At 37.9% G+C, this 23,404-nt stretch overlaps 1 protein-coding gene across 1 annotated transcript in view; it reads left to right on the top strand.

The window, feature by feature from the left end:
• Window positions 1-23,404, top strand: part of TTN (titin) — a 314,290-nt gene that overhangs the window by 214,184 nt on the left and 76,702 nt on the right. Inside the window, exons 224-260 of the mRNA XM_083368347.1 lie at window positions 288-572; window positions 1,258-1,409; window positions 1,516-1,663; window positions 2,477-2,654; window positions 2,749-2,870; window positions 3,016-3,303; window positions 3,389-3,685; window positions 3,954-4,140; window positions 5,244-5,359; window positions 5,446-5,745; window positions 6,672-6,971; window positions 7,068-7,173; window positions 8,487-8,683; window positions 8,774-9,079; window positions 9,182-9,460; window positions 9,923-10,222; window positions 10,323-10,625; window positions 11,142-11,516; window positions 11,610-11,912; window positions 12,539-12,838; window positions 12,934-13,230; window positions 13,358-13,642; window positions 13,724-14,017; window positions 15,313-15,612; window positions 15,723-16,031; window positions 16,120-16,310; window positions 16,715-17,144; window positions 17,722-18,030; window positions 18,349-18,497; window positions 18,588-18,617; window positions 18,775-18,904; window positions 18,996-19,295; window positions 19,395-19,712; window positions 20,432-20,728; window positions 20,822-21,121; window positions 21,837-22,151; window positions 22,263-22,411. Of these exons, the coding sequence (XP_083224473.1) occupies window positions 288-572; window positions 1,258-1,409; window positions 1,516-1,663; window positions 2,477-2,654; window positions 2,749-2,870; window positions 3,016-3,303; window positions 3,389-3,685; window positions 3,954-4,140; window positions 5,244-5,359; window positions 5,446-5,745; window positions 6,672-6,971; window positions 7,068-7,173; window positions 8,487-8,683; window positions 8,774-9,079; window positions 9,182-9,460; window positions 9,923-10,222; window positions 10,323-10,625; window positions 11,142-11,516; window positions 11,610-11,912; window positions 12,539-12,838; window positions 12,934-13,230; window positions 13,358-13,642; window positions 13,724-14,017; window positions 15,313-15,612; window positions 15,723-16,031; window positions 16,120-16,310; window positions 16,715-17,144; window positions 17,722-18,030; window positions 18,349-18,497; window positions 18,588-18,617; window positions 18,775-18,904; window positions 18,996-19,295; window positions 19,395-19,712; window positions 20,432-20,728; window positions 20,822-21,121; window positions 21,837-22,151; window positions 22,263-22,411 (9,245 nt within the window). The remainder of the gene's footprint in view (window positions 1-287; window positions 573-1,257; window positions 1,410-1,515; window positions 1,664-2,476; window positions 2,655-2,748; window positions 2,871-3,015; window positions 3,304-3,388; window positions 3,686-3,953; window positions 4,141-5,243; window positions 5,360-5,445; window positions 5,746-6,671; window positions 6,972-7,067; window positions 7,174-8,486; window positions 8,684-8,773; window positions 9,080-9,181; window positions 9,461-9,922; window positions 10,223-10,322; window positions 10,626-11,141; window positions 11,517-11,609; window positions 11,913-12,538; window positions 12,839-12,933; window positions 13,231-13,357; window positions 13,643-13,723; window positions 14,018-15,312; window positions 15,613-15,722; window positions 16,032-16,119; window positions 16,311-16,714; window positions 17,145-17,721; window positions 18,031-18,348; window positions 18,498-18,587; window positions 18,618-18,774; window positions 18,905-18,995; window positions 19,296-19,394; window positions 19,713-20,431; window positions 20,729-20,821; window positions 21,122-21,836; window positions 22,152-22,262; window positions 22,412-23,404) is intronic.

The raw sequence follows: 23,404 nt of genomic DNA, 5'->3' as shown, positions 1-23,404 counted from the left end.
TTATCCAAAGAGCTACTGTTTCATGCTGCCTGCTAAGCACATAAATAGTACCTCCATACTTCTATAAAATTGTTCTTTAAGCAGAACAGGTCTTACTATCAGGTTTCTTCACTGCAATTGTATCAAATTGGGGGGGAGGGGGAGAAGTCTTACATCAAACACTGGTGTCATCTTATAATAGTACTTCCAATTATGGCAGCTATCTTTTCACAGCTGCTGTAAATGAAAATTAAACCTATCGTAGAAATTGGCACAAATTAATTGGCACAACTTATGTTTGTTTTCAGTTGGACCTACAATGGACTTAAGTGGCTTTAAAGATGGACTTGAAGTTATTGTTCCAGAGCCAGTCAAAATCTATGTTCCCATCACTGGCTACCCAGTTCCCAAGGCCACATGGTCAGTGGGTGGCAAAGTTTTAGAAGATGGTGATCGGGTGAAAATTGAGACCAATATTGCCTTTGCAAAACTGACTATTACGCCAAGCGAACGGCGAGATAAAGGCATTTATACTTTGAAATTAGTCAATCCTGTATCGTCTGTATCAGGAGAAATCGATGTTAATGTCATTGGTGAGCATTCAGTTTTAACGTTAAGTAAATGTTTGTTATAAATTGTCATAAATTAAATGAACAATCTTACAACATTAAATGACTATATATATAAAGCATGTTGAATTAGGGCTAAAGTCGGTTTTTATAAGCCCCTTCACCAAATTATTTCACATCAAACATCATCATATAAATCTCTATTATGATTCTGAAATGCCATTAAACCTTAGCTCTTCCAAAGGATCTTTGGAAGTGGAATGAATTTTAGTTCTTGTGGAGATCCCAAATGTCCTTTTTTCAGGAGGCAACTGGATTTTCTTGTTTTTCTTTGAAGAAGTTTCGCTTATCCAGGAAGCTTCTTCGGCTGTGACTGGATGGTGGGGAATGGAAGGATTTATATTCCTTGCAGATAGCTGGTCATTTGCATTCTTTTAGAGAGTCATTGAGGCCACTTGGAGGTTTATCTGTGTCCTCACAGATAAACAGATGTCCTCATAGACATTCCTGTGGAGATATTAGTTCTCGTGTCACATAGTATATGGTTGCTATGGTGTTGTGTTGTATTAGGTTTTAAATCTGATTATTGTATTTGGCATGTAAGCTACTCAGTCACTAATGATTAAAGTGGTATATAAAGTGGTATCAATTAATCAATATGTGTATCGCTGTGTTACAGGTTTTTAATATAACATGCATTTATTTTCAGCTCGCCCAAGTGCACCAAGAGAACTAACAGTTGGAGAAATAACCAGGAACACAGTACAACTAACATGGGAACCTCCTGAAAATGATGGAGGAAGCCCTTTGACTGGCTATCTTATTGAGAAGCGTGAAGTGAGCCGCAAAATATGGATTAAAGTATGTTTTGAACCAAAAAATTTTTTTTAATAAAAGTCAGTTGTTGTTTTTTTAATTTGGAAATATTCTGGGCTACGATACGAAAAAGTGTGTCTTGTTTCTGCAGGTGATTGACAAGGTTCTTGACCAAGAATTTATCGTCCCAGATCTTGCCCAAGGAAAAGAATACTTATTCAGAGTTTCAGCTTGCAACAAATGTGGACCAGGAGAGCCTGCTTACATTGATGAGCCAGTTAACATGACAACACCTGCTAGTGAGCTTTTTTTATTAGCTGTTCTAAATAATTTTGGATTTCTGCATGTTCTGTATAATTACTCAGGCTAAATGTTCCCATTTGGCAAACCCATTGAAAAAGGAAATGACAGAGGCAGACATGTCTGATGGCACCATAGGCTTTCTAACTTCCTCCTAGCTCAGGGGTAGGCAACCTTGGCTCTTTTATGACTCGTGGACTTCAACTCCCAGAATTCCTGAGGCAGCATGTTTGGCTCAGGAATTCTGGGAGTTGAAGTCCACGAGTCATAAAAGAGCCAAGGTTGCCTACCCCTGTCCTAGCTAATATATCCAGCTGCATATTTGGAAAAGCTGTTTGTTAGACTGCAGGACTTACCAGAATAATAATAATAATAATAATAATAATAATAATAATAATAATAATAATAATAATAATAATAATAATAATAATAATAATAATAATAATAATAATAATTAAGAAGAAGAAGAAGAAGAAGAAGAAGAAGAAGAAGAAGAAGAAGAAGAAGAAGAGGAAGAAGAAGAAGAAGAAGAAGAAGAAGAAGAAGAAGAAGAAGAAGAAGAAGAAGAAGAAGAAGAAGAAGAAGAAGAAGAAGTAGTAGTTGGAAGGGACCTTGGAGGTCATCTAGTCCAACCCCCTGCTCAGGCAGGAAACCCTATACCATTTCAGACAAATAATGACTGTGGAAGACTATTATGGGGAAAGTAGCAGGGGAGGTCACAAAAAATCCAGATACCACGAAGTGGAAGTGAACATTTCTTTCCATTCACACTCGACCCTCAACGATAAGACAACACATTTTTCCTCTTACAGCGGTTCCTGATCCACCAGAGAACGTTAAGTGGCGAGATCCAACATCTAAGTCCATTTTCCTTACATGGGACCCACCTAAATATGATGGTGGCTCACGTATCAAAGGCTACGTAGTTGAAAAGTGCCAGCGTAGCACTGACAAATGGGAGCCTTGTGGTGAACCTGTAACTGAGACCAAGTAAGTAGCAGCAGTAGGTGGAATTCTTTTACAAGTGATTCTTGGGGCACTTAATGATGCTATTAATTAACTGAAATGGTGTTCTGATTAACAGAATGAAGGTGGCACCACTTAAGGAAGGGGAATGGTATGCCTATCGGGTGAAGGCTCTGAATAGGCAAGGAGCCAGTAAACCAAGCCAGCCCACAGATGAAATCCAGGCAGTGGACGCGATGGGTAATTACTTGCCGAATGATATTATAGCAACATATAATATTTGTTCCTGGAAATATTGGGGAGAGGAGGGTGTGCGACTATATGAAATGAGCTGTTAGACGGGTAGCGTGTTTTATTCGTGCTGTTTTCATTCTCTGTACATCAGAGGCTCCAGAGATTTTCTTAGATGTGAAATTACTGGCTGGAATCACTGTCAAAGCTGGAACTAAAATAGAGCTGCCTGCAAGAGTAACTGGAAAGCCTGAACCTCGGGTTACCTGGACGAAAGCAGAAAACATCTTGAGACCTGACAAAAGGATCTCCATTGAAACCAAGCCTGAACATTCTACAGTCATAATATCAGACAGCAATAGGAGCGATAGCGGCACCTATATCATTGAAGCTGTAAATACCAGTGGTCGGGCAACAGCAACTGTTGAAGTTAATGTTCTAGGTATGCTCTTTCTGTGATTAATTCTCGGCGTCTTCCTAATTCCGTAGCGGAAGCAGAAGCTCGAACTGTTGTTATGTCTCCACAGATAAGCCCGGTCCACCGGCGGCGTTCGATGTGTCTGAAATAACCAACGTGTCTTGCCTTTTGACGTGGAATCCCCCTCGAGATGATGGCGGATCCAAAATCACAAACTACGTTCTAGAGCAAAGAGCTGCAGACAGTGAAATATGGCACAAGTTGTCATCCACCATCAAAGAAACAAAATTCAAAGTTGCGAAGCTCACACCCCTTAAAGAATACATCTTCAGAGTCAGTGCAGAGAACATGTATGGAGTTGGAGAACCAGCACTATCCCATCCTATCATTGCTAAATATCCATTCGGTAAGTTTGCTCGTCTGAAAGGCAAGTACACTTATCTCTGTATTTGGGTCATATAGAAACTATTTCAGTGGGGGGCAGCCGCTCCAACCAGTGAATCATTTTGTGAGAACCATGTCACCTCCCCATCCTTTTGGATGTTGCTGGTACTATGGGGCTAATCTTTGCAGAAGGTGTCAATGCATCAGAGCAACAGCCAGGAACAGCAGCCATCTGCACTGAAATTACAAATACGTGACCTCTAATTCTGACTTTATATTTCTTGGTTCAGATACACCAGGTCCTCCAACAGGTGTAAAGCCTACTGAGATCACTAAAGATTCTGTTACATTAACTTGGACTGAACCAGATGAAGATGGCGGCAGTCCTATCACTGGCTACTGGGTTGAACGGTTTGACCCTGATCACGATAAATGGATACGATGCAATAAAATACCAGTTAAAGATACAGCATTCAAGTAAGATCATTATATTCTTACAGAAGAAAAATCATGTTTTCAAATAAAAACAAACACATAGACCTGTTATAGTATTATGTATGAAAGGTGTTATCTGTCGTTGCCCATTATTTGAATACTCATAAGCTGGCGGCAATATATATCAGAAATACTCTCCATAGTCATCTTCTCTGCAATGTAGGAACCACAACTAGTGTGGTAATAGAGTAACAACTGATGTTTGTCTGTCACTGAAGCAGTTCAAGAGTATTTGTGTTGATAATGGAACCTCTTGGACATTTTAGCTTTCTAGTAACTTGAAGCATTTAAATCATTCAGAACTATGTGTTGTATCTGCTCCTTTCTAAAATAATACACATGGGTCCTACAGCTCACAAATGAGTGGAATATGTATATAGTAAGATTTTTTTTAAAAAAATGTGAACATCCTGCTTAAAGTACAGACTAACAACCAATGGAAAGGCATCCACCTACCCATCATTTTTCCTTTTATCTGCCCTTCAAGTTTCACCAATCTTCCAAGTGAAGTAGAGAGAATGCTATTATGTCATTAGACAGGAAAAATTGTATTTCGCAGACACACACACACAAGCACACACAGGCAATTAAGAGCATCTCATTTTATAAATAAATAGCAAGACAATATCACCTAATATTCTTGGCTTTCTTAAAATATTAAGCAATATACAAAATATGCAAAATATTAAGCAAACATATAATATTCATGTGCATTATCTGATTACAAATTTTGTATTGAGCTTCAGTGATGGCAAAACAATCCTGGCATGAGAAAGCTTTACTTAAGTATTCTGCCACAAGTCATCTCTTTGTAATATTTATATGGTAGATATAAATTTATTTCAGTAGACAAAAATAGATGTAGTTCAGGTTTGATCTGTGGAGTCCTTGATGCTCTCTGAGCTTCGTTGTGTTTGTAATGAAACATCTGCAAGCAAACAACCAAGCTTAGAGAGCACCAAGAACTTCTCCTTAATATTTTTTATTTACATCTGTGAAAAGATATACAGCAACATACTACATATGTTTAATAATATTTACTGCTAAATGAACACTGAAATATATATTTTTTTCATTATTACTAGGGTAAAGGGTCTCACATACCATAAGAAGTACAAGTTCCGAGTCTTGGCAGAGAATCTTGCTGGGCCAGGAAAACCAAGCAAACCCACAGAGCCAATCTTAGTGAAGGATCCCATTGGTAAAAATTAACCTAAACTGATAATATAGTTTAAACTCTTGTTGTAAAGTTAGCCTGCCAGATCTAAATGTTCAATTTATGTCCAGATCCTCCATGGCCTCCTGGGAAACCAACAGTGAAGGACGTTGCCAAGACGACATGTTTCCTGCAGTGGACAAAACCAGAACATGATGGAGGTGCCAAAATTGAATCCTACGTGGTGGAGCTGTTAAAGACGGGCACAGATGAATGGGTGAGAGTGGCCGAAGGTGTCCCCATGACAGAACATTTCCTCAAAGGACTTATGGAGAAACAAGAATATTCTTTCCGAGTGAGAGCTGTGAACAAAGCTGGGGAAAGTGAACCCAGTGAACCCAGTGATCCTGTGCTGTGCAAGGAAAGGCTAAGTAAGTAACTCCTCCTGAGAATCCAGCTTGAGGCTGAACAGAGCTTGAAAACCTTAAAAACTTGCTTGCCTTTATCCTGGAAAAGGGACAATGTGTTCATAACTACTTTCAGAAAGTGTCAGAATCCATTTATATCACATTCATAAATGTATGTTTAAAACATTATCCCCCCCCCCTCCTGGATTCTGCCATCTTCCGAGGAAGGAGGAGCGGATGTGGATTCAGCCTGCCTTAGGTTATTTCAAAGACCAAGGGAAACCTTTTGAACTGGGGGAACAAAGGGGAGGGTTAGGGAAGGAGGCATCTGGCCTGTGTCTCCATTTGAATCTGTAAAGGAAGAAGGCAATAACTGTAAAAGATCCAAAGATCCCTTTTTCCCACGAAAGGGATGACACAAAGTAAATGATGGGGGGCTGACCAAATGGGGTTGAGGGAAGGGGGGTTGAACCGGGAACTCCTTATAAAGTCTCAATCCGTAAAACAATACCAGGTCCTGTCTTGTATTTCCACAACCAACATGTCCTAGTAAAAATTCCTTTTGGACTAGAACTGACCCCAAGAGTTTTTGTTTTCCTAAGACGTGGATTGGGGTAGGTCCTGACAGAAAGATTGGGAGCCATTTCTTTATTATCTCTTTTTTAAATCTTTTATTTCTTTTTCTTCCTTGTTCACTATTCTTTCTTCTTTTGTTTCTTTTCTACTATTTATATTGTTTTGTAACTTGCTAAAAATTTCTTCAATAAAGTTACATTTAAAAAAAACACATGAAGAATGATGGCGGCAGACCAGTTCAGCAGTAATGGGGTTTATAAAGGCATCAGTGGAAATGAACAAAGACGTAGAGTTTGCCTTTAACCCCCTGCTTGATAGATTCCTTATTGCTTTTTCCCCCCCAAAGTAAAACCATTTTGTTAATGTCTTCACAGATCCCCCTTCACCACCACGATGGCTCGAAGTCATTAATATCACTAAAAACACTGCAGACCTTAAATGGACCGTGCCAGAAAAAGACGGTGGTTCTCCTATTACAAACTACATTGTTGAAAAGAGGGATGTGCGCCGGAAAGGCTGGCAGACTGTAGATACCACAGTAAAAGACACCAAATATACTGTGACACCTCTGACTGAAGGCTCTCTCTATGTATTCCGTGTGGCTGCTGAAAATGCAGTGGGGCAGAGCGATTATTGTGAAATTGAGGACTCAGTTCTAGCCAAAGACACTTTCAGTAGGTTTTCTGGGTTTATGTTCAAAATTCTGCGCAATATGCTAGCTCCTGTTTCTAAAATTCTGGTTTACTTAATGTGAATTTCATTTATTTTAGCTACCCCTGGAGCACCATATGCCCTTACACCAGTTGAGGTGACAAAGAGACACGTTGACTTAAAATGGGAACCACCTAAGAATGACGGTGGCAGGCCAATTCAACGGTAATGCTATTAATAAACAAATATAGGACGATATTTGTGGAGAGATTACATTTGCTGTGTGTAAAGTGTTACTGTTAAAAAGAAAACCATTTAAAGATACATGACTAGAAAGGAATTAATAAAGTTTATACATTCAGAGCACCCATTTTCCAGAAACCAGTAGGAAATTTAGGTGAAGAATGGAAATATGTTGAGTAATCAATAGAGACAGACACCCTATTGAGAGAAGTGGGATAGATCATTTTTGATATGCATTCTAATGTATGATCAGGTTGGTTGTCTGTATTCAAAGGTAAAATTCAAGTTAGAAGTTATGTAAGTGGAGTAATTTGTAAGTAAGATGACATAAAGGAATTGAATCACAAATAGGATGCTTAGAAAATAAGTTTGGTAAGAATGCTGTTAATTTACTAGATAAAGTGATAGAACTAGTGGCAGAACAATTCTTTTAGGGCTCCAGTGCTACAGTACTCCAAAACATCCAAGGCCTTGTTAGTTATTACTTGCAGTTTTGAAAGGAAACAATGAAGATATAGAGTCATGTATAACTATTCCCTTTCTGACAACTTTTTGGTTCCTTTCCCATATGCCACTTATTTCAAGTGGTGAAAAAAAGTCATATAGGCCAGGGGTCTTCAAACTTGGCCCTTTTATGACTTGTGGACTTCAACTCCCAGAATTCCTCAGCCAGGCATGCTGGATGAGGAATTCTGGGAGTTGAAGTCCACAAGTCATAAAATGGCCAAGTTTGAAGACTTGTGATATAGGCCATTCAAATAATTGGTCTGAATTTGTCCCCCAAAACAAATGGGAATTTAGATTCCTTCATCTCTCAGCTGCTCCTTGGCCAAACCCCTTTGGGGACTCTCTGAAGTCAACATTTCACTTCGCTGATTACATCAAGCCATTTCAAGGTAACCAGTTTTCTGCTCACAAAAGTAAGAGAATTGAGCGGGCAAAGATTTATGAATGCAAATTACACATCAGGAAAGAACACAGCAGGAAACTGAGCTCATCCTTTAAATCAGGGATGTCAAACTACCGGCCCACGAGCCAGATCCATCATGCCGAAACCGGGCCCATTGCCGGCAATGGCAAAAAAAGTCACAATACGTTGCAACACGTCACGTCACATTGCGAGTTTGACACCCCTGCTTTAAATGGTTCTGAGGTTTATTATTTGGATGGAATACTATATGTAGTAGACCAGTGATGCAACAAATAATCAGCGTAGATACATTTCAATTTTGTTTTTAATTTAATGTTTCAAATTGATTTCATTGCATAACTCCATACCATTCCTCTTAATACAGATATGTTATTGAAAAGAAAGAGAAGCTTGGCACACGTTGGGTAAAAGCTGGCAAGACGGCTGGACCTGACTGTCAATTCAGAGTAACGGATGTCATTGAGGGCACAGAGGTGCAGTTCCAAGTTCGTGCTGAAAACGAAGCTGGCTGTGGTCATCCCAGTGAACCAACTGACATCCTGGCTATTGAAGACCCCACAAGTAAATTAGAATAAAAACCATAATGTAGAAAAGATAAAGCTAGGTCAAACAGTTTTATGGCAACTAATACACTTCTCTCCGTTCGGGCAGGTCCTCCTTCACCACCTCTGGATTTGCACGTAACAGATGCAGGCAGAAAACACATTGCCATCGCATGGAAACCACCCGAGAAAAATGGTGGAAGTCCTATCATTGGATACAATATTGAACTCTGTGAAGCAGGAACTGAAAAGTGGATGAGAATAAATTCTCGGCCGGTCAAAGACTTGAAATACAAAGCCGAAGAAGGCATTGTACCCGACAAGGAATATGTCCTCAGAGTCAGAGCTGTCAATGCTATAGGAGCTAGTGAACCTTCAGACATTTCAGAAAACGTTGTAGCCAAAGATCCCGATTGTACGTATATTTCTCTCCAAAGCAGTCATAAAGCATACAGCCACAATAAAATTGCTCTGTAACATAGATTGAGGTTATTCTTCTCTATTTTTTTTTAAATAGGTAATCCAACTGTTGATATAAAAACCACAGATATTATTGTGGTGGAAGGTCAAAAGTTAAGTGTTCCAGTTCCCTTCAGAGCGGTTCCTTCTCCAACCATTTCATGGCATAAAAGTGGGAAGGAGCTTAAAGCGGGCGACAGAACCACCATGAAGAGCGACTACACCTCTGCCTTGCTGGAAATCACAAATGCTGTCCACGCAGATGCCGGTGTTTACACCATTACCTTGGAGAATAAATTGGGTTCAACTACTGGCACAGTGAACGTCAAAGTAATAGGTAAATGGGTTGGGTTTTTTCCTGTTAGCAGACATTTACATTCGGTTCATAGTGCTGAGCCAGTGCAAAGAGCACTGTTTTACACACAAGGAAATTGTCTCTGGTGCATAAGCTCTCAGCGTACATACAAAAACAGAGTCATGGATAGGTCATGGATCATAAATCATAGTTACAATCATTAATCATGAGATAGAAACAATAAGTGATAAATCATAAGATACCAGTAGGAGAAGGTAGTAGGAAAGATGAGAAAGATGAGATGAGAAAAACGGTACTTGCTGTAAGCCAACTTTAATATAATCTAGGTATTCTAGTTATAATGGGGAACAAATAATTGTCTTTTATTCTAAGGAACTGTAATTGGTAGGCATGTCATTTATCACAAGTATGGGTATTCTTCACATTCTTTGAATTTTTGTTGCATATTTTTCAAACTTAATACCCACATGTACCTTCATCTAGGTTTGCCTGGACCATGCAAATATATTAAGGCAAGTGAAGTAACTAAAAGCTCATGCAAAATTACCTGGGAACCACCAGAATTTGATGGCAATACTCCCATATTACACTATGTGTTGGAAAGAAGAGAAGCTGGGAGGAGAACATATATACCGGTGATGTCTGGTGAAAACAAATTGGCATGGAATGTAAAGGATCTTATTCCAAATGCTGAATACTATTTCCGTGTTAAAGCTGTCAATAAAATTGGAGGAGGTGAATACCTCGAATTGAGAAATCCAGTGATTGCTGAGGACCCAAAGCGTAAGTTTATATGTTAATAAACAAGTGCTTAGAGTCAAAATGTAAATTTTTTTCCCATACCTTCTTCTTACTTATTTAATTTTAAATTTTCGATACACAGAACGACCAGATCCACCTCTTGATCTTGAGACTCATAATCCGACATCAAAGTCAGTAACGCTCACGTGGAAACCACCGATGTATGATGGAGGAACGAAAATTATGGGTTATGTTTTGGAAAAACTGGTTAAAGGAGGAGATAAATGGGAGAGATGCAATGACTATTTAGTGCCTCTTTTGACTTACACTGTAAAAGATCTTGAAGAAGGCAAAGAATATCAGTTCCGAGCCCGTGCTGAGAATGCTGCAGGAGTTAGTGAACCATCTAATATTACTCCTTTAATCAAAGCAGTGGATCCTACTGGTACGTTTTACACTTTTTCCCCCTCGTTATTCATTGTTAATACATAAAAATGATATTATGCTATACAGGTAGTCCTCAACTTATGACCACAATTGAGCCCCCCCACAAAAAATTGCTGTTGCTAAGCAAGACATTTCTTAAGTGAGTGTTATCCCATTTTACAATCTTTCTTGCCACAGTTGTCAAATGAATCACTGCAGTTGTTAAATTAGTAACACGATTGTTCAGTGAATCTGGCTTCCCCCTGATGTTGCTTGTCAGAAAGTTACGGAAGGCAACCCCAGGGCATTGCAACTGTCACAAATGTGAGTCAGTTGCCAAGGGTCTGAATTTTGATCACCTGACCCCAGGCTCGCTGCAAATGGTCATAAGTGTGAAAAACGACCATAGATCACTTTTTTCCAGTAACGTTTTAACCTGGAGTGGTCACTAAATAAATTGTGGTAAGTTGAGGACTAACTGTAATTCTCTCACATAAATTAACGTTGGGTTGTCGTTGTTGTTTTATTGTTACAGAGGCTCCAAAGGTCTCCCTTAGTGCTAATTTGCAGGCTGGCCTTGAAGTGAAGCAAGGTGCTGATATTCCATTAGATGCACGGATTTCAGGTTCACCTTACCCAGCAATTGCTTGGTTATGGAACGATGAAGTTATCCAACCCCAAGAAATTAAGAAGAGGGTCGTCAAGGTTTCCAGGAAGAAGAAAGGTGAAGCTGAAGACGAAGAGCCTTTCCAGTTATCCATACCTGAGCGGCTAAGCATTGACAACAGTAAAAAAGGAGAGTCTTCTCTGGTTGTTCGAGACTCACTCAGAGCAGACCATGGCACGTTCACTATACGAGTTGAAAACGACCACGGCGTAGCTAAAGCTTCCTGTGAAGTCAATGTTTTAGGTACGTCCCTGTACATAATTTATTCAATTTCTTATTCAAAAGACGTGTTGCGATACGTGCAAGAGTTAATCGTCATTTTTGTTTTAAAAATAGATGTTCCTGGACCTCCCGTCAATTTTATTTTCGAGGATGTTAGAAAAAATTCCATAACTTGCAAATGGGATCCTCCTCTTGATGACGGTGGTAGTGAAATACTGAATTATGTCTTGGAAAAGAAAGACAGTGCAAAAACTGAAACCGGCTGGGTTACAGTCACTTCCACACTTAGGCACTGCAAATATAATGTGCTTAAATTGATTGAAGGAAAAGAATATGTCTTCCGTGTGAAAGCCGAAAACAGAGTAGGGCCTGGACCACCAGCTCTTTCGAAACCTGTTGTAGCTAAAGATCCTTTTGGTAAGTATTATGCCTTAAAAGAAATGATGCATCATTTCCCTCCTCCCCCCCCCCAAAATGCATATTGCCACATTTTTGTAGCAATATTAATTTTAAAACTTTGATTCAGAGGTGGCCTTCCACTTCTGTTTTATGTATTTCTATGGGAGCCTCATTTTGTGTTTATGCCTGAGATCTACAAAAGGAAGGTCTAGTGCAATTACGATCCCTTCAGAAGAGGGAAGGTTAATTTATGAATAGATTAAATAGAGTGTCCTAAGCCATTCTCTCTTAAATGAAAACCATCCCATATTAGTGGGAAATTGAGAGGCTTATCTGAAAATAAATAGTGTGGAAATCATAGGGTTTTTTCAGGGTAACCACCAGTAAAGTTCTACTGCATTTAGCAACTGACATTCCGAATAGAAGATACTTTGAGGAAGACAGCATAGCTATTTGAAATTTGTAGTAAAATCCTATAGTTTATTACTCAGAAATAAATCCCCTTGATGTATTTCTGTAGGACTGTATTGAACATTTTATAAATGATGTAAATACTCTCTCTGTGAAATAAAATTCTTGCATGAAATTTCAAATGCATGTGTTTTGGCATTAAAAAAATCTGCTTTTCCCCCCCTTGTGTATAGGTCCTCCTGATGCACCCGACAAACCTTTAGTTGAGGAGCCTACCAGCAGTAGTATGTTGGTTAAATGGAATGAACCTAAAGACAATGGCAGCCCCATTCTGGGATACTGGATTGAAAAACGTGAAATCAATGGCACTCATTGGGCTCGGGTGAATAAAGATCGTGTGAATGCTCTGGAAACAAGAGTGGAAGGATTGTTGGAAGGATTAACATACGTTTTCAGAGTCTGTGCTGAAAATGCAGCTGGTCCTGGCAAATTTAGCCCCCCATCAGATCCTAAAATTGCACAAGATCCAATATGTAAGTTCTTTAATAGATACAGTTATCATTGGTCAAGATAAGGGAGCTTTAAATTGCTATCTATTAATATTGATTTATGTATTTTCTTTCCTCAGTACCACCTGGCCCACCTATTCCAAGAATCCTTGATACAAGTTCAACATCTATTGATCTAGCATGGGATGCTCCACTATACAATGGAGGTGGAGACATCACTGGTTACCATGTTTATAAGCAATTTCTGGGTACAAGCGAATGGTCCCGTTGCACTGAGAAACCTGTTAAGGTTCTAAGCTACCTCGTTAAAGGAATTAGAGAAGGTGCTGATTACAAACTTCGTGTGACTGCTCTTAATATTGCTGGGGAAGGGCCTCCTGGAGAAACAGAACCGGTAACTGTTGCAGAACCTAAAGGTATTATCATTTTTTTAATTTGAAATAAATTCTCGTGTGAAATAATTACACAAGTCATTGTGAAGCAATCAATGCTCTTTCTTTCTTTCTTTTCTTTCTTTCTTTCTTTTTTTTTTTTTGACTATAGAACCTCCTACTGTGGAACTAGATGTTTCTGTCAAACAAGGTGTTCAGATACTGGCAGGTCAAACCCTTACACTGCCTGCTACTGTAACTGGACGTCCTCATCCTACAATTGTGTGGACTTTAGAGGATGGGGAAATCGACAAGGACCGAGTGGTGATTGAGAATGTTGGCACTTCATCAGTATTAAGTATTAAAAATGCACTCAGAAAAGACCACGGAAGATACGTGATTACTGCAACTAACGAGAGTGGCTCCAAATTTGCCGCAACCAGAGCAGAAATATTTGGTAAGAAATGCAACATTTAATGAAACTATTTGAGGAGGTATTTGTGCCTTTGTTATTACACTTTGTATCTTCTTTTTTCAGATGTTCCTGGGCCAGTAACTGATCTGCATCCTGTTGTGGTGAACAGAAAAATGTGTCTGCTTAACTGGGATGATCCCAAAGACGATGGAGGAAGTGAGATAATAGGCTTCATTGTAGAGAGGAAAGATGCCAAAATGCATACGTGGAGACTCGCTGTGGATACAGAGAGATCAAAATGTGATATTACTGGTCTTGTAGAAGGGCAAGAATATAAGTTCCGTGTATTCGCCAAGAACAAGTTTGGCTGTGGTCCACCAGTTGAACTTGGGCCACTACTTGCTGTTGATCCCAAAGGTATTATTTTTGTTAATATGACCCATGAGAGTGTTTTGAAATACTTTGACTCTTAATTTCAACTGAAAAATATTTTTATTTATTTATAAGACCAAGATTTTTCTGTTGATAAAAATCACTGGACTATTTTTTTCACAGTTATAGCTGAGGCATTTGCATTTCTTGGAAGAATAGCATAGTCCTATCAAAAGAGCCGTTTCAGCACTGCTAATGCCTTCAATCTAATGTTACTAGCATATTGATTGCTTTTGGACAAGATAGAACATTTTTTTGGTGATTTAATGTAGTCAAGGGAGGAACTATTGCCAACATAAATAAATATAAATCTAAATAAATCCAAATAGCCCATCTATCTTTTGTATGCCTTTCTGTTCATAAGCATATTGCAAACAGGCTTGGGCAGAAACAGAGAAGGACCTCCACGCTGTTCTCTGGGTGACTCACAGTAGATCACCCATGGTTTCCAGTTAAATAATAACCACAACATATTTTGTATAAAAATATTATGAGTTCAATCTAGTTCTGATGGTGAAAGCAGATTTGTCCCTGCCCCTGGTCTTTATTGCATGCTTTTTGCAGTTGTCCCTGTTTGGTGGATCTTGGGGGTTTTCTTGAAATGCAGAATAAATTTAGCAAGCCTGATCTCTGCTTGCTTCTGGTATAGATTATTTATGATTAAGAACCAAACTGAAGAAGTATAGCAGGTCCCAAATTAATTCATCTTAAAAGCCTAGGGAATAAATTTGGAACTCACATAGAATATATGTAAAAATATCCATTGGGATATCAAAACGCTTGACTACCAAGAGAATATTAGAAATATCAATATTTTCAAATTCAGATCATGATCATGAAAATAGACAGAAATATTCATTATATTTCTTGCAGAGAAAGGGAATGCTTTTGCACTCTTTCCAAGTTTTGATGAATGCACAACCAGTTACCTTTAATCATAACTGTAATATGAATATTACAAATATAATCAGAATTGTAATATGAAAGCTATCTGTTGGCTGATTCTGCCAATGCCTCCTTTTACTAAAGTGCTTTTTGGAATGATAACTGAGTGGTGGGGACACAGAAATCTTCAAAAATGCATTAACATGGGCAGAATAATATGTGCATCTAATTCTCTGAAAACAGGGATGTAATACCAAATGAATACATTATTTAAATATTTCATGCCTTAATTTTAAGTCATACTACTGCATAACCATAGATGTGATTAAAAAAACCCTTCTTCCAGTGCAAGTCTGTGAATTAAAGCTAACACTATAACTTTCTTCTCACAATAGGCCCTCCAACTGCCCCAGAGAGGTTCATGTATACAGAGAGAACAAAATCATCAGTTACCCTTGACTGGAAACCTCCTCGTAATGATGGAGGCAGCCCTATCATTGGCTACCTTGTTGACAAGAGAAGGCACGACTCAAATGAATTCGAAAGAGTCAATAAAACACCTTGCCGAGCCACTTCACTTCTTGTGGATAATCTTGCTGAACTGCATATGTATGAATTCCGAGTCAAGGCAGTCAATGAAATTGGAGAAAGTGAACCGTCACTGCCACTCAATGTTGTTATCCAAGACGATGAAGGTGAAGTACTTTAATAATTATGCCTTAACTTTAAGCATGAACTGGGAGCCTGTTATTAATATATTTTATAAAGAACTGCGTTGTTATTGATTGTGCTGATTTCCTTTTAGAACCTCCAACAGTGACGTTGCGTCTGGCCGTTAGGGGAGATACTATCAAAGTCATGGCAGGGCAACCAGTGAACATTCCTGCTGATGTGACGGGTCTTCCCATGCCAAAGATTGAATGGTCCAAAAATGAGGTTCCCATTGAGAAAACCTCAGATGCCCTTAAGATCACCAAAAAGGAAACATCTCGAACAGAGGCCAAAACTGAACTCAGTATGCCTGCAGTAGCTAGAAGTGATAAAGGCACTTACACAGTTACAGCTTCCAATCGTTTGGGCTCTGCATTCCGCAACGTTCACGTTGAAGTATTTGGTAAGTATCTAATGAGCTGCTTCAGTGATTAAAAATGTCTTCCGTTTGTTCTGATATAACACAGTGTTGAAAATGGTTTTTAATCTAGATCGTCCTTCTCCACCGAGAAACCTCACCGTTTCGGACATTAAAGCTGAATCTTGCTGTTTAACCTGGGATGCTCCACTTGATAATGGTGGCAGTGAAATTACTCACTACATTATTGAGAAGCGTGATGCAAGCAAGAAGAAAGTAGATTGGGAGGAAGTATCCAGCACTGTGGTAGACAGACGATTTGGGGTAAATTTGATTTTGAAGAAAAATGCACGGTTTTAAGATGAAAACTACTGTATACAAATATAACCGAAAGAGAAGCATTAAAACAATTGTTTATTGTATTTTGATTAAATTCAAGGCTAAGAGAACTTTTAATGCAATGTCAGCTTGGAATGAGCTACTACATGTTAGAACTGCCATTTATAAATAATGATTATGTAGTACTTGACTTTAACTTTACAAAATACTTGCAAACTATTGATGTAAAGCATATCCAGACAATGTTTCAGAATGATTTTTTTAACCATTCTAAATATTGTTCAACAAAAGTAACTGGAATGACCAATTCGTGTTTAATATGCTATGTTGAAATTCGTAGAAATAACGTTAATTAATGACACATAATATTTTGTGGTGTTTTTTTTCAGGTCTATAAACTGACAACCGATGGTCACTATCAGTTTAGAGTTAGGGCTGTAAACCGGTATGGAATAAGTGATGAATGTCTTTCAGAGAAAGTGGTCATCAAGGATCCTTATGGGCTACCTGGGCCACCTGGAAAACCAAAAGTCATAGATCATACTAGGTCATCGATGCTGGTAACATGGACACCTCCTTTGGATAATGGTGGAGCACCAATTACCGGCTATTGGCTAGAGAAGAAAGAAGAAGGAGGTGTCTATTGGTCTCGCGTTAACAGAGCACCTGTAACAAAACCCTCAGTGAAAGGACTGGACTTCAATGTGTTGCGTTTGATTGAAGGAGTAAAATATCAGTTCAGGGCGATGGCGATTAACATTGCTGGAATTGGTCCTCCCAGTGAACCGTCAGATCTTGTTGAAGCCGCAGATCCAATCTGTGAGTATACAGTATAGGGAAAGCTTTAAGTGTTCCATGACTTCAAAAGGCATCCTCTTCCATTTAGTTTCATCTGCCCTGAATCTGTCTAATAGCAACCCTATGATTTTATCCCATGACATGTGGGTGGTAACATATTGTGAGTTTCCTTTCATTGCCATAAGAACATATCTTCATAATCTATAGCAACTTCCCTTAATTGTTTGTTTTATTAGAAAATATATAGCCTATAATATCTTTAGCATTTGAATTTTTTGTAACTTCAGCCAAGTAGAATCTATATCTATATCTATATCTATATCTATATCTATCTATATCTATCTATCTATATCTATCTATCTATCTATCTATCTATCTATCTATCTATCTATCTATCTATCTATAGATATATATAGATATATAGATATAGATATAGATATAGATATAGATATAGATATAGATATAGATATAGATATAGATATAGATATAGATATAGATATAGATATAGATATAGATATAGATATAGATATATGCAGAGAGTTCCCTAAAACAATGAAGATATAATTCTCATTCAGAATATTTTACATTTGCCCCATAGTTCCTCCTAGTGCACCATCATGCCCAGATGTCAAAGACAGAACCAAGTCAACCATATCTCTCACATGGAAACCTCCACAAAAAGATGGCGGCAGTCCTATTAAAGGTTATATTGTTGAAATGCAAGAAGAAGGTAGTTTGGATTGGAAGAATGCGAACGAGCCAGACAAGCTGTTCCCTACCTGTGAATGTACTGTTCCCAACCTGAAAGAGCTAAGAAAATACAGATTTAGAGTAAAGGCTGTAAATGCTGCAGGGGAATCAGAGCCGAGTCTTGCTACTTCAGAAATACCATGCCAGGAAATTCTAGGTAAGAATATTTTCTGTTACATTGTGAAATAAAGTAAAAGACTATGAAAGATTGAATAATGTGTGAATGGAGATTCCAGAATAGCTGCCCAACTTATTCTTGTTAATGAAGGAGAGGTGAATGGCGTCTAGAATTTCTGCAATTCCTTTTACAATCTATCAGTTAGTCATGTTTTACTGTATTATATTTTTCCAAGCAGCTATAGAACGTTATTAAAACGAGTGACCTCGCTCTTTTATACATGTATATTTTTCATGAGGAAAATACATAAATGATTATAAGTAGATTAATTTCAGTTATGTGATTTGTATCTTGTAGAAGAGCCAGAAATATTTATTGATGTTAAAGCACAAGATTTGCTTTCTTGTCGTACTGGCTCAACAATCAAAATCCCAGCAATTATTAAAGGACGCCCAGTTCCCAAAGTAACTTGGGAATTTGAAGGAGATGCAAAGAAGACAGTGAAGGTCAGTAAGAAAAAAAATAACACTATTTCAAAATTTCAACTACATTTATTTAAATATCTTTAGATTTACTGTTTTCTCTTTTATTTAAAGGATGGACATAATATACCTGAAGATGCTACAGTAAGAAATAATTTATATTTGATTCACTACATTTAATTTTTATTTCAATTTAAATAAAATTACATTTATATATCACTATATTCACTATTATAAGACTTAACCACTTTAACTTTTTAAACAATTTCTAAGTGAGTTCATTTGGATTTTGTCTATGTAGGTGGAATCAACTGATACCAGTTCAGTAATTACTATTCCTGAGTGTAACAGAGGTCATTCTGGAAAATATAGCATTACAGCAAAAAATAAAGCAGGACAAAAAACCGTAAACGTGAGGGTGAATGTTCTTGGTAAGTTTATTGAATCTCGATTTTGCACCATGTCTCCAGTACTATGGTTTAACTAAAGCTAAATAATTCTGTGTTGTTTTCTCGTTGATAGATGTTCCTGGGCCACCAAAAGACCTGAAAGTAAGTGATATAACAAGGTGCAACTGTAAACTTTCATGGAAAATGCCAGACAATGATGGTGGAGACAGAATCAGAAATTACATTATAGAGAAGAGAACTGTTGAAGGGAAAGCCTGGACCAAAGTTAATCCAAACTGTGCTGGAACTTCACTAATTATTCCTGATCTCATAGCTGGACAACAATATTTCTTCCGCGTACGTGCAGAAAACCGCTTTGGTGTTGGCCCACCAGCAGATACAATTCAAAGAACGACAGCACGAGATCCCATCCGTGAGTTAAATCAGAGTGAAAAACTTGCTTTTATTAGGATAATATAATAGTTACCAGTGCTTACTCTGTTCTGTTTGTTTCTTTTTTTTTCCCTTAAAGAACCTCCTGATCCACCCGTCAAGCTTAAGATTGGTGTGATCACCAAGAACTCTGTCAACCTGACTTGGAAACCTCCAAAGAATGATGGTGGTGCTCCTGTGACACATTACAATATTGAGTGCCTTCGTTGGGACCGTACAGGTCAAGGCAAGGAGGCCTGGCGCCAGTGCAATAAACGTGATGTGGAAGAAACAAAGTTTACAGTTGAGGACCTTAATGAAGGTGATGAATATGAATTCAGAGTGAAAGCAGTAAATGAAGCAGGGCCTAGCAGACCATCAGCTACTGTTGGACCTATTGTTGTCAAAGATCAGACATGTAAGTGTCATCATCATCGTTTATTTCAGCCATTGATCAACAAAGTTTATATCAATGCTAAAATTAAAGCCATCCCACTGTGCCAACACGCTAATCTACTTATTGTAAGACTAGCCAAAATTTAAGGTGCTAGCTGCTATTAAATTTAGAAATATAATTAGGATTACAAAATCACCTATGAATGCAGTGCTATATGAATCTATGTAATATGTATGCTGTTCTATAAAAGTATATAGAATGCTAAAAATGACCAGGTATTCATAGTAGGATTGTCTAACACAGAATATAAAACCACAAAATCACTACAATTTACAGATATTTCAAAACTGAGTATTAATAAGGTGACTATAAAATTATGATACAAAAATGTACGTAGAACATAAAAAGAGATAGTGAATCTAAAAGAAAAATACCCCCTCCTCCCAAAATACAATTATGGACATTTTTTTTCAATTATTCTAATAGCTCCAATGACAAAGATGTGAATTATGGTTAATAGGTGTAACAAAATGAATATAATGAAACTAACTATGTCACTGACTGTTACTGACAATTTGTAGGCAAAATTTACAAATAATGTAACTGTATTTTGCTACTTGTTGGGAAGTAACACGCTGAGAAGCAATAAGACGTTTTTCACTTCGATATTCAAGTAAAAATACTTTTACCTCCATACGCTTTATATTGATAGAATAACTTTTACTTGGTTTTGTCTGTAGGTCCTCCATCAATTGAACTCAAAGAGTTTATGGAGGCAGAAGAAGGAACAGATATCAACATTGTAGCTAAAGTGAAGGGTGTGCCTTTCCCTACGTTGACTTGGGCTAAAGCTCCTCCAAAGAAACCAGATGATAAATTACCGGTTATATATGATCAACATGTCAATAAAGTTGTGGGTGAAGACTCCTGCACATTGGTGATACAACAGTCTCGCAGAAAGGATACAGGCTTGTACACCCTAACTGCTGTCAATAATTTTGGAACAGATTCAAAGGAAATGAGACTAAATATTCTAGGTAAATATTAATACGTTTTAGTTTTGACCATCTAATGTATTGTTTATTACATAATGTTACAATTTGCTTCACTATACCAAATATATTTTTCAGGTCGCCCTGGACCACCAGAAGGACCCATTAAATTTGAATCCATTTCAGCTGATCAGATGACATTGTCTTGGCTACCTCCAAAAGATGATGGTGGCTCTAAAATAACAAACTATGTTATTGAAAAAAGGGAAGCAAACAGAAAGACATGGATCAAAGTTACCGATGAACCTAAGGAATGCATTTTCACAGTTCCCAAGCTGGTTGAAGGCCATGAATATATCTTCCGCATTATGGCACAGAATAAATATGGCATTGGGGAGCCTCTTGATAGTGAACCTGAAACAGCAAGGAATCTTTTCAGTAAGTACAAAATTGTTTCAAACAGATTTATCTAGAAATCATAACTGAAGAGGAATCAGATTAATCACTATGATCATTACAAACCAACAGTTATTTCAAATGTATTTATAATGATTAAAGTCTTCAAAAATATTTTTTTTCTTTACAAAACTTGTATAGTTTCTCAGAATGCACCTTAATTTTATATTAGTGCTCAATTTTGAATTGTATAATTTTATTTTATTTATTGTATGTATTCTATTGTATGTAACATTGTATAATTTTTTAATACATGTATTCTATTCTGGATAGCCTCTTTATTTTTATCAGTAAAAACATATTAAAATCTCTGAATTAGAGTCCAAATACTTTATTATGCATCATTAAATACAGGGTTCCAACAAAGAAAATCCTATTTGCTCCAGCATCAGGAACCAATCATGCTGTTCATGGGATCTGCTGAACCATCATCACGTGAAAAGATGGTGGTTGGCAGAGAATGCAATAATTATATTGACCCTTATAGCTTTAAGAGGCTGGATTTAAAAAATGTGCTTCCCCCAATTGCAGATAATTTGCTGATGGTTCAGTAAGTAGGAGAATTTGAGAGATGTGAGTTACAGCTAGATATCCCAGTCCCTCTTAGTTCGCACAGTTCCAAGTAAAAGCTAAAAACTATTATGCAGTAATGAGCACTAGCACTTTATCTTACAAACTGTGTATCTTTTTTTCCTAGCTGTTCCTGGAATTTGTGACAAACCAACCATAAGCAGCGTCACACATGACTCCATGACTGTCAACTGGGAGGAGCCAGAATATGATGGAGGCTCTCCCGTGACAGGTTACTGGCTGGAACGCAAAGAAACCACTGGAAAGAGATGGACAAGAGTTAACCGTGATCCTATTAAGCCTATGACCCTTGGCGTTTCTCACAAAGTAACTGGCCTCATTGAAGGCTCAGATTATCAGTTCCGTGTATATGCTATTAATGCTGCTGGTGTGGGCCCACCAAGCATGCCTTCTGATCCAGTCACTGCAAGGGACCCAATTGGTAAATGGCTTCAGTTGCTTTTTGTTTCCTATGAGAAGAGGGAAAGAGAGGCATTATCAAACAGCAGGCAGTATGATGTTTATTATAAATAAATGTTGTTATGTTTTTCAGCTCCACCTGGCCCTCCAATTCCAAAGGTCACTGACTGGACAAGATCATCAGTTGATCTTGAGTGGGCTCCGCCATTAAAAGACGGTGGCTCTAAAGTTACTGGTTACCTTGTTGAATTCAAAGAGGAAGGGAAGGAACAGTGGGAAAAGGTAGGTAATGAGATGCCATGAACATGTACTTATGACACATTATGGCAGGGCTTGTTAATTGGACATATTCAGGAAGTAATGATAAGCAGTGAGCTCCATCCTCCAAGATGTCTCGGCTTCATCAGTCTGACCTCACAACAGCAGGATCACTGCTTTGGCTCTCTTCAGGAAGCTTTTACAGAAACATGGATAACCTATGGAGCAAGAGGAAGGAAGAAATAAAAGAGGAAAGGTGTAAGGCATTTGTATCTGACAAAGTCTTTGTGCCTGACAAAGAACTGAAAAGAAAGAGAGGAAGACAATGTTGCCTGTGCACAGACATACTGCCTATGTTACATCAACTGCAATACAGGATGTTTCTGTACCAAAATACTAATCAAACCAATTATCTGAGAAAGTGCTAGAAGTTATAAAAATAAATCTACTAGCGGTGACTAGCATCACTTTTAAAAATGTTGTTTTATATACAAATCATCTTAATGTCTAGAGTAAGACTGTATTAAAAATATTAATAATGGCACGTAGCAATAGCAATAGCACTTAGACTTATATGCCACTCCATAGTGCTTTACAGCCCTCTCTAAGCGGTTTATAGGGTCGGCATATTGCCCCCCCCCCCAACAATCTGGGTCCTTGTTTTATCAACCTCGTAAGGATGGAAAGCTGAGTCAACTTTGAACTAGTGAGGATCAAACCCCTAGTGGTCAGCAGAATTATTCTGCAATACTGCATTGTAACCACTGTGCCACCATAGCTCCTTATCATGCTTGCAGTGCTATAACACATATGTACTTAGCTTTCTTTGAGAATTAGGGACCCTTGTGGAGAAACAATGATTGTACACAATTTATCTCAGGTTTTAATTAGAAATGTTACCCACACATCATATGTCTCAGAGATAAAGATGGCTCTTTCATCTTTTATTCAACTTTTATTATTTTTTTTCCTGCTTCGGAACTTTACAGTCAATTGCCAGATAAGAAATGTGCATGC

This window comes from Vipera ursinii (genome assembly GCF_947247035.1).
Source record: "Vipera ursinii genome assembly, chromosome: 1".
Lineage (NCBI taxonomy): Eukaryota > Metazoa > Chordata > Lepidosauria > Squamata > Viperidae > Vipera > Vipera ursinii.
This window is presented reverse-complemented; position numbering and strand designations above follow the sequence as displayed.